This window comes from Cyprinodon tularosa, unplaced genomic scaffold (assembly GCF_016077235.1).
Source record: "Cyprinodon tularosa strain WSP-4 unplaced genomic scaffold, ASM1607723v1 ctg523, whole genome shotgun sequence".
Classification (NCBI taxonomy): domain Eukaryota; kingdom Metazoa; phylum Chordata; class Actinopteri; order Cyprinodontiformes; family Cyprinodontidae; genus Cyprinodon; species Cyprinodon tularosa.
The window spans coordinates 165399-176127 of NW_024039256.1; the positions used below are offsets into that span (position 1 = coordinate 165399).

Consider the following 10729-nt stretch of genomic DNA (forward strand, 5'->3'; position numbering starts at 1 on the left):
AAAATAATGGAGAAAACAAATGTCTGTAAAGCAGAGTGGAGGATGCTACAGGAAAGCACCACTCATTGCCACGGTGCTGTAAAAGCATCATGTCAGCAGTCTCAGTTGTGTTTGCACAGTCATTTTTGGACACTCTTTACAAACAAGTAACAACCAACAAGTACAATTTAGAACTAGCAACAAAATATTTAATGAAAATATCTTTTTCCATTCAACCAAAAAAAAAAAAAACACAGGTAAGTATTTATTTACCATTTGCTATGGATTCTGACTTTATAGTTCAGTCCTTCTCTTATGTACCCTCTTAATCCTACAAAATATCAATCAAACATAAGTTAACTTTAACTTCTATCCATGTGTTATTGCATGCAGATCTGTAGAATTAAGAAACCCCTTGACATGGAGTCTGTTTGAATACATGAAGTTGTCTTAGTGATCTCAAAGAGCAAAACTTTATGCATTGATTTAGATACATTTAAAACCAGATAAAGAAAGCTCAAAATATGCATCATTCTAGAAACATTACAGAGCCATTTCCGAAGTCTGGGGTTCCGGTTGAGGTTCGTGATTGAATAATTAAAAAGAGAGCCTGAGAAGAAACGTTTCCTAAACTTCTTGATAATCATGGAGAGTTATTGAATAATAATAATAATAATAAAATATTTTTGTTTTTTGTAAACTGTAAAACAAACAGCACTTGAGAAAAGGAACACTATGCCAATATAAAAATTTTTTGGTGGAAGTATGATGATATGTCACCTTTTCTGCTTCAGGACAATTTGGCGAAAGTGATAGGGTCTTGAATTCGGCTCAACTGAAGAAAATTCCTAAGGAGAATGTCAAGATCATCACTTTCTGACTTTAAACTTAGGTGCTTATTTTTTGTAACAGAACAATAAATAAAAACCAGTGAGTCCACTTCTAATCCATCTATAAGAATGTTTTGGAGTGGACTGGTCAAGCTCAAACTAAAGTGCAGTGATGTGACCCTTAAGAGATCACTCATGACAGAAAACCCCATATTGCATTCAATAACTGTATTAGAGGGACAAAGTTAAACATCCTTTCACACATTTTTTTGTACTTTACAGGTGCTTATTTATGTTTTTTTTTAAGGAAACAGAAATTGTTTTTCAAATTAAAAGAGCAAGAAAATGCAATTGTCCAGCAGATGGCGCCATTGCCTTGATTTAATATCTGATTATACATGGTCTGTCCAGTTTAAATAGTTACAAAGTTATGTCTCTTTTCGTTCTCCTTCAGTTTGTCCAGGTGGAGTCTGGTACTCATCATCATGTTCTTATGGTTGGTTTGTCCTCTTCTCAGACAGGGCAGGGATCTCTGCAGCTCTAGCCGAGCATCAGGGCAGAGGAAGATGTAAAAAAGGGGATCCAGGAGAGTGTTGAGGCTGGTCAGGCCATAGCAGAGGCGGTAGACATAGAAAATCGACTGCTCAAATGGGCACGGGTCATCTGTCCGCAGCAGGGAAACAAACCTGTAACCCCCCACCAGGTGGTAGGGTCCAAAGACAACTATGAAGTTGAAAGTAATCACAACCAAGATCCCTACAATTTTATAGCGCTCATGGTTGGTGAGAGATGGAGACCGCCGTAGTGTCACCCCAATATGTGCTGAGGTGTACCTGGGGGTGGAAGAGGAGATTTAGATCAGATAGGAACTTGATTGTTCAAATGCCAACATCAAACCTCGTTGACTCAATGAAAAAAACTGTTTTTTGTCATTGCTTAATTTTGCTTGTTTCAATTCCTTATCATTGTCTTTTGTTTGAGTTTAAAAACAATCTGTTGTGCAGATTTACCTTTTTTTAGAGGAGGTTTTATTTTTTTAAGTCATTACAATCATCTAAAACAATTGCTTTTTAAGTTTTACAATCATTTTTTTATCATTTTTTTTTATCATGCTGCAATGTACTTTTTTCTGTGTCTTTTTCTGGTGCATTTTTTCATGTACAGCACTTTTAATTGAGCCGTTACTAAATTGTGCTATACTAGCCTGCCTTTAAAGGAGAAGTTCGGTTTTTTACACTTTAAGCCCATTTTCTGTAGTGTCCAGGATGAAATCGAATGATCGACACCAAAAGTTTGACAATTGCTCCTGTCTCTGCTTTTTGGCTCATTTAGAATCAACCCCTGGCTGCTTCATAATGGCTGCCATAGTGCATGTCGGATAATGTCCTTAAAACAAGGACGACAGTGGCGACAGTGGCGTTGGATGTAGGAGTTTGCCCTGTAATCGGAGGGTTGATGGTTCAAGCCCCGACTCCGGCTTTCATTGTCGTTGTGTCCTTGGGCAAGACACTTCACCTGCATTGTCTACTGATGGTGGTCAGAGGGCCCGGTGGCGCCAGTGTACGGCAGCCTCGCTTCTGTCAGTGAGCCCCAGGGCAGCTGTGGCTACAATGTAGCTTGCCACCATCAGTGTGTGTGTGTGTGCGTGAATGGGTGAATGAATGTAGTGTAAAGCGCTTTGGTCAAGTCTCCTAACTTGAATAAAGGCGCTATATAAGTACATGCCATTTACCACATTATCCGACATTTTTTTAAAATATGCTACTCACCGGGTCGTCAGCGCTGTTCAATGACGTTCCAAAAAAAGTTTCGTGAAGAAAAACCGTTCCTGTCTTGTTTTATTTAGCATTTTGTAAATCCCATTGAGTTCTGTTGGAATAGTCAATATTCCCCTGCCACCGGAAACGGAAATGGAGCCTGTTTACACAGTTGTAGTCTTTTCGCTTCACTCTGTGTACTCCGACGTCGAGGTGCTAACGTCTCTGTTAAACACTTTAAAAAACTCTGAAAATGGAATACGAAAGGTGGATTCTTGATTCTCGACGTCAGAGTACACAGAGTGAAGCGAAAAGACTACAACTGTGTAAACAGGCCCCATTTCCGTTTCCGGTGGCAGGGGAATATTGACTATTCCTACAGAACTCAATGGGATTTACAAAATGCTAAATAAAACAAGACAGGAACGGTTTTTCTTCACGAAACTTTTTTTGGAACGTCATTGAACAGCGCTGACGACCCGGTGAGTAGCATATTTTAAAAAAAGAACGTTTAAGGTTGTTTTAAGGACATTATCCGACATGCACTATGGCAGCCATTATGAAGCAGCCAGGGGGTGATTCTGCATGAGCCAAAAAGCAGAGACAGGACCAATTGTCAAACTTTTGGTGTCGATCATTCGATTTCATCCTGGACACTACAGAAAATGGGCTTAAAGTGTAAAAAACCGAACTTCTCCTTTAATTGTCCCAACTTCCCCTACTTGACTAAATGTACTTTATCATGATATTAGATAACTTGCTGCAGACTCATGATGATCTGCCAGCAATAACACTGAGTCATATACAAAGATATTGTATTGCTTACCTTGGGAAAGAAAAAAATGTTTTACAGGGAAAAACCTGTTGTTCAATGGAAGAGAAACATTTTCTGGTGGATTTAGCTAAATAGATTTCTATTGTTGGAACAGTACAAAGTGAACACATATTACTGAACATGTAAATAAGATCATATTCCTTTTATATTGAGCTTAATTTAAGTAGCTATTAGCTTGATTAACCAGGTGTAAATTGGACTCTTGAGTAGTTATATGATTCTGTAGTTGGTGTTTATGGGTTATTCAGGTGCAAGCTTGACTCTCAGTAGGTGTTAGACTCTGGAATTAATTTAATTAGCAATTAGCTTGAATCTAAATGAATGTTAACTTTATTTTGCTTTTAGCTTCACTCTGACAGTATTGAACTCATGGAAGATGGCCAGGAGCTGTTTGACTGGGACTTTTTATGCAGATTGCACAGAACCAGAAGTGGCCTATGTGCCAAGAAATAAGGGTCACTCGTGAAAATGTTACCATTACTATCAAAAGTGAGATTATTCTGGCTTCTGTCTGCTGCAGGTAAGATACCTGCTGGTCATAACTACTCCACAGTTCTACTAGGACAAAAACAAACTTCAGCATCAAAATAAAAAAATCAGTTGAAGAAAAAAAATATTGTTTGGTTTAGTCTTCTACTAATTAATTTAGGACATAAATTAAGTACTGAGATTAAACAATGTACATTTTGATTCATGGAGCTAACTTACCCTAGAATAGCACATGGCAGTAGAAAGCCCAGTACGGCGGTAATGATCTTAAAGTGAGCATATCTGGGGCTGACTGGATACTTTTCCAGACACAACAGCCGGTCAGAGTCAAACACAGATGGCAGCAGCCCACTCAGGCAGAACAGAAAGGTTAGGATCCACACAGCTATGCCCAACAGAGCTGAAACCTTTACTGTCCGTACCCTGCGGCTGCTGAGTGGATATACAATAGCCAGAAAGCGATCCATAGCGATCAGGCAAAGGAACATGACGCTGGCATAGACGTTCCCATAAAACACGTAGCCAACCAGTTCGCAGGTAAGTCGGCCATAGGGCCAGCGGTGAGGGCCCTGGAGATACAGGATCCAAAGGGGCAGAGTGAGCAGCTGGAGAAGGTCTGATAGCAGCAGGTTGAGGATGTAGACGAGCTGACAGCCTCCCGCACCTGAGCGACCAAGGTGGTACAAGCCCCATAGAGACAACAGGTTACTGGGCAGGCCCAAGGAAAAAATGACACCATAGACACAGGTCAGTCCAAAGATGTCGGTGTCCAGGGGCAGGTTGCAAGTGTCATTGGACATGTCTCTGTTGGTTAAGCATCTGACATAGGAGCTATGAGATGAGGCCTTAGCTCTAAGGTAACCATTTACTCACTCAAGGAAAATGGGAACTTAATGCATTCATCTTGTAGAATTCATAAATCCATCCAGGAATGGAGAACGGATCTTCAAAGCATCTTGGATCCATCAATGAAAATAAAACCCGCAAAGCAGACGGTGTGAGTTCTAACCGATAGTCTGATGCCAGCAGATGCAGAAAGAAAAACAATGCAACAATCTATGGTTTCCCTCACCAATTAAAGCTCTGGGAATGAGACTGAGTCCAAAAGTGTGGTCCCATTCTCTGCAAATGGGTGACCTGAGCTCAAGAAAGCTGGGAACACGGTGTCTCGCCCAGCCCTTGTCTATTCTGTGATCGCTTCCTCCACAGGAAGCTCACTTCTTCAGCTTTAAAGGCAACATCCTGAGGCAGGAGAACGCCTTTCTGACACAGAACAAAAACATACGCTCTCTCTATTTTTCTCTGCCACCCTGTAGTCACAATTACTAAAGGTGGAGAGTTGAGACATCCTGACCTGTAAGCATTTTCACCTAAAAGGAGAGAAAAAAAAACCTCTAAATTTTTAAGCAAATGCATACTGCAACTGAAGCTTTTTCCCAACATTGCAAGGTGACCAGAGTCCATATTTTACTCTGATCTTCTAAACTTTACTGTATGGAAATTGTGACTGATTGTGCAAAGTGAATATACTCAAAAGGTCAACGAGATGCACAATGACACAGATAAAAGGGTTCGTATTTTTAATAAAAGCAGTTGGACGTAGCAGTGATTGTTTTTTTTTACGGTTATTACAATACAAACAAATGTGCTAAGAAAATGTGCATATGTGCTGCATTTCTTCAGATTGTGTCTTGCCCTATAAATGTATATATATAAATATATATATATATATATATATATACACACATATATATGTATGTATGTGTATATATATGTATGTGTATATACACTATATTGCCAAAAGTATTTGCTCACCCATCCAAATTATTGGAATCAGGTGTTCCAATCACTTCCATGGCCACAGGTGTATAAATTCAAGCACCTAGGCATGCAGACTGTTTTTACAAACATTTGTGAAAGAATGGGTCGCTCTCAGGAGCTCAGTGAATTCCAGCGTGGAACTGTGATAGGATGCCACCTGTGCAACAAATCCAGTCGTGAAATTTCCTCGCTCCTAAATATTCCACAGTCAACTGTCAGCTGTATTATAAGAAAATGGAAGTGTTTGGGAACGATAGCAACTCAGCCACGAAGTGGTAGGCCACGTAAACTGACGGAGCGGGGTCAGCGGATGCTGACGCGCATAGTGCGAAGAGGTCGCCAACTTTCTGCAGAGTCAATCACTACAGACCTCCAAACTTCATGTGGCCTTCAGATTAGCTCAAGAACAGTGCGCAGAGAGCTTCATGGAATGGGTTTCCATGGTCGAGCAGCTGCATCCAAGCCATACATCACCAAGTGCAATGCAAAGCGTCGGATGCGGTGGTGTAAAGCACGCCGCCACTGGACTCTAGAGCAGTGGAGACGCGTTCTCTGGAGTGACGAATCGCGCTTCTCCATCTGGCAATCTGATGGACGGGTCTGGGTTTGGCGGTTGCCAGGAGAACGGTACTTGTCTGACTGCATTGTGCCAAGTGTAAAGTTTGGTGGAGGGGGGATTATGGTGTGGGGTTGTTTTTCAGGAGCTGGGCTTGGCCCCTTAGTTCCAGTGAAAGGAACTCTGAATGCTTCAGCATACCAAGACATTTTGGACAATTCCATGCTCCCAACTTTGTGGGAACAGTTTGGAGCTGGCCCCTTCCTCTTCCAACATGACTGTGCACCAGTGCACAAAGCAAGGTCCATAAAGACATGGATGACAGAGTCTGGTGTGGATGAACTTGACTGGCCTGCACAGAGTCCTGACCTCAACCCGATAGAACACCTTTGGGATGAATTAGAGCGGAGACTGAGAGCCAGGCCTTCTCGTCCAACATCAGTGTGCGACCTCACAAATGCGCTTCTGGAAGAATGGTCAAAAATTCCCATAAACACACTCCTAAACCTTGTGGACAGCCTTCCCAGAAGAGTTGAAGCTGTTCTAGCTGCAAAGGGTGGACCGACGTCATATTGAACCCTATGGATTAGGAACGGGATGTCACTTAAGCTCATATGTGAGTCAAGGCAGGTGAGCAAATACTTTTGGCAATATAGTGTATACGTATATTTATATATATGTATATATATGTATGTATGTATAGGACAAGCACAATCAACCTTGTAGCCACAGCTCGGCTCAACAATAAAGGCATGGAACATGGTCCACTCAGACTCAAGGTCCCCCCCTCCCTCGGACCGTCTTCAAAGCTCTCCCGGAGGTGGGAGTTAAAGCTCCTTCTCACGGGGGACTCTGCCAGACGTTCCCAGCAAACCCTCACAATACATTTGGGCCTACCAAGTCTGGCCGGCATCCTCCCCCAGCATCCGAGCAAACTCACCACGACATAGTGGTCGGTGGAGAGTTCCACCCCGTCTTCATCCAAGTGTCCAAGACATGCGGCCGCAGGTAAGATGAAACAACAACAAAGTCGATCATTGAACATGTTTGTTTTGGACATTCCATGACTAGTACCGAAGTCCAACAACAGAACACCACTCAAGTTCAGGCAAGGTGGGCCATACCTTTCTGACACACACACACATTATATATATATATATATATATATATATATATATATATATATATATATATATATATATATATATATATATATATATATATATAGTTGAGAATGACTGAGCTAAGATCCTATGGGACTTCAAGATCCAGACTGACAAACAGGTGATGGCTAACCAACCAGACATCGTGTTGATCGACTAACAGCAGAAGAAGGCAGTAGTGATAGATGTGGCAATCCCAAGCGACAGCAACATCAAGAAGAAAGAACACGAGAAGCTTGAGAAATACCAAGGACTGAAGGAGGAGCTAGAAAAGATGTGGAAAGTAAGAGCAGCAGTGGTGCCAGTGGTAATAGGAGCACTGGGGGCTGTGACCCCCAAACTGGGAGAGTGGCTACAGCAGATTCCAGGTAAAACATCAGAGGCCTCTGTCCAGAAGAGCGCAGTCCTAGGAACAGCTAAGATACTGCGCAGAACCCTCAAACTCCCAGGCTTGAGGCCAGAGGACCCGAGCTTGAGGATGACACATACCACCCCATGAGGGGTGAGAAAACTTCTTTATATATATATATATATATATATATATATATATATATATATATATATATATATATATATATATATATATATATATATATAAATACATACAGGGACAAGCAGACGACCATGATTGACGTGTCAGGAACCAATCAGGTACAACGGACACATGTTTTGCGATTGGTTGACGTTACTCATTAATTTTTCGCTTTAGCGGGGAGCATTTGTTGTAGTTTCACTTCCAGACCTTCTATTTCACTGCTTGCTAAGCGACAGTTGGGGAGATCTTCAAGCCACATGGTAAAAAATGTGTCAGAAAAGATCTCCTACTGCACCTTTAACTGGTGATATAACACATTTTATTTCTCTTGACAATATCTTGACAATCAAGGCAACAAAAATAGTTCCTATACTGAAAATTAATAAGCGAGCGTAGAGAATGAAATAAACATTTTTCTAGTTTTTAGTCATCAAAAATGTTTTAGTCTGTAGGACCATAAGCAGATTAAGGAACTCAAAGCTGTGAATTGCATTTGACAGTCCCGTAATTTAAAAAAAAGACCATTGTATACATTTCTGAGGGTTTAATAGCTAGGTAATTGATAAAAATGTGTGTTTAGCTTTCAAGGAAAATGACTATAAATATCTATTTAAAAGATCAGTCAAAAGTAAAAGAGAATAAAGAGAAAGCATTGTGGTGTTTGTGTGTGATTATTAAGTCAGACATGGTAAAGTTTAAATCTCAAATAAAAGCCTGAAATAAAACTTACAAAGCTTAAATATAGCTGCTTTAGAATGAAGCGGTTAAAAATGTTTACTAATCTCTTTAACTCAAACCATAACTTAGATTTACTTATAGAAACATAGTGAGCTGAATTGTAGTCCTGGATATTTTCTCTCAGCAAAGGGGTTGAAAAAAATCCCAGACAATTGAAATTGTTTGAGTAAAGAATGGATTCATTGAGACAATAAGTGTCGGTCTGTATTTTTACCACGCAGTTTCAAAGGCAGTGGGGGTCATTCGGTTGGTTTCCTTTTAAATGTCACAGATCTTTGATTGATTGAATAACTGAAGTTAGTCCCTAGTAGGCTGAAAATCCCACGAGATTTTACAACCTCTGAGCAGTCTCCCGCTTACTGAGTGCCCCTGTGTGAACCTCCCTGAGCATGTAGACTGATATAAACATGCTCAAACAGGAAGCCACCTGAATGTGACCTTTTCCTTGAGTCCATCACAGTATTGCGACTGCAAAATAAACAGTTTTTCATGTAGGTTATTTCAATATCGCAGAGCAGATGTTATTTTATTGCTCTTATATGGAAAAGGTTGTTGTTTTTATCTCACATGCAAGATCACTCTACAAGTGAGAGATGAGCTTTATCTTCTTTTTTGATCCGTCTTATTTATGTAAAATAATGCTGAATGCTTGGGTTTAACTCTTCTTGCACATTATACTCATATACATTCTGTGTATATACCGTTTGTGCCTGTCTGCTCCTCCTTGTGTGCTACATATACTGGTGGCTGCAAAAAAACTGCCCTTCAAAGGATTGTGAAAGTTTTAATTGACTTGACTTATTTCCAATTCTGTCATGTCAAAAATTAAAGCTGAGATTAGAAAACTGACCTTTGTCCGAATAAGGCGGGAAGAGTCAGAGTTCCCAGATTATCAGTAAATCTTAATAAGTTGATTATATTTGAGCATGTCCTATTATCACCAAAAGGATTAATTATTGCCTGGACAAAGAACATCTGAGGAGTGTCCTGTAGCAGGATATTAGTACTCAAACCTTTAGTTTTTTTTCGGTTGGTAGTTGTTTCTCAGACTAAACTTTGGGTTGTTCTGGATTTATAACAGTTTTCAACTCCTGATGATAATTATCTTCACACTGTCCCATAATGAGAATGAATTCACATGTTGCTTTCACTGACAGGCAGCTGCAACAGCATGCAACTAATGATATAAAGGGAGTGAAATCAAACTATATGGACACAATTACTAAAGGAGGGTTTAGTTACTCTGCTCCTGACCTCAAAACCATTCATGACGAGTGTTGGCTACTTTAAGGAGAACTATGACAGCATTTCCAAAGAAGAATTTTTATCCAAAGAGCAATTTCTAACCATTTTTTTTTTACCAATGCCTTGCTATTTTTTTGTTTTTAACTTAATTGCAATGGTTTTTATCTAAAGCCTACATTTGATCATTATCATAATTGCACTAATGTATTCTTCTATTGTGTCAGTTACTTCCTTTTTCTTTTACTGTCCTGTAAAACTCTTTGTGTATAGAGTAGATACCTCACAATTGGTAGCATAATAACTCAAAATTGGGTAAATATTTAAATGTAAATCTACAAAACGTGTCCTTGATCTTCTTTATCTTTAGTTGTTAATTCCTGTAATGTAAACAGGTGTCATTTAAATAATCACTTTGCCTCTGCAATATATAGGAACAAAAATGTACTTTTAAGAAATAATAAAAGTGTCACTCATTACAACTTGTTAGGATGCAGATCTGTTAAAATAGATATTCCCAACCCCTCAGGCCCACTCTAATACTGTTTTTTTTTGTCGTTGTTTTTTTTATTTTTATAAAGCTTAGTCTTTCACTTGAGGTGTAAACACACAAATAACCACAACACTGAAGACAATAGTAAAGCTTTTTTATTTTTGAAAATCTTTGCCTTTTAGCTTAGGTTTCTGTAATGTTTTTGACAACAAATTGAAAGTATCCTTAAAAACCCATAAAACTTTAAATGACATCTGAAATTTTCTCCACATCTCTGGCTTTATTTCCCCC

The 10729-nt window shown here is 39.6% G+C and overlaps 1 protein-coding gene across 1 annotated transcript; it reads right to left on the reverse strand.

Annotated features, from left to right (window-relative positions):
• Positions 1-558: 558 nt before the first annotated feature.
• On the reverse strand, positions 559-5066 carry si:dkey-165a24.9 (G-protein coupled receptor 4). The gene is made up of 2 exons (XM_038304016.1): positions 4110-5066; positions 559-1642 (listed from the first exon to the last, which is right to left on the reverse strand). Exons 1-2 carry the CDS (start codon positions 4688-4690, stop codon positions 1222-1224), a joined length of 1002 nt encoding a protein of 333 aa, XP_038159944.1. The 5' UTR covers positions 4691-5066; the 3' UTR covers positions 559-1221.
• Between the last annotated feature and the right edge of the window lie 5663 nt (positions 5067-10729).

Coding starts and splice junctions, on each gene's coding strand:
- si:dkey-165a24.9 (XM_038304016.1), bottom strand. CDS start 4,690: ATGTCCAATGACACTTGCAACCTGCCCCTGGACACCGACATCTTTGGA. Junction 1,643..4,109: donor CTGCCATGTGCTATTCTAGG/GTAAGTTAGCTC, acceptor TTCCACCCCCAG/GTACACCTCAGCACATATTG.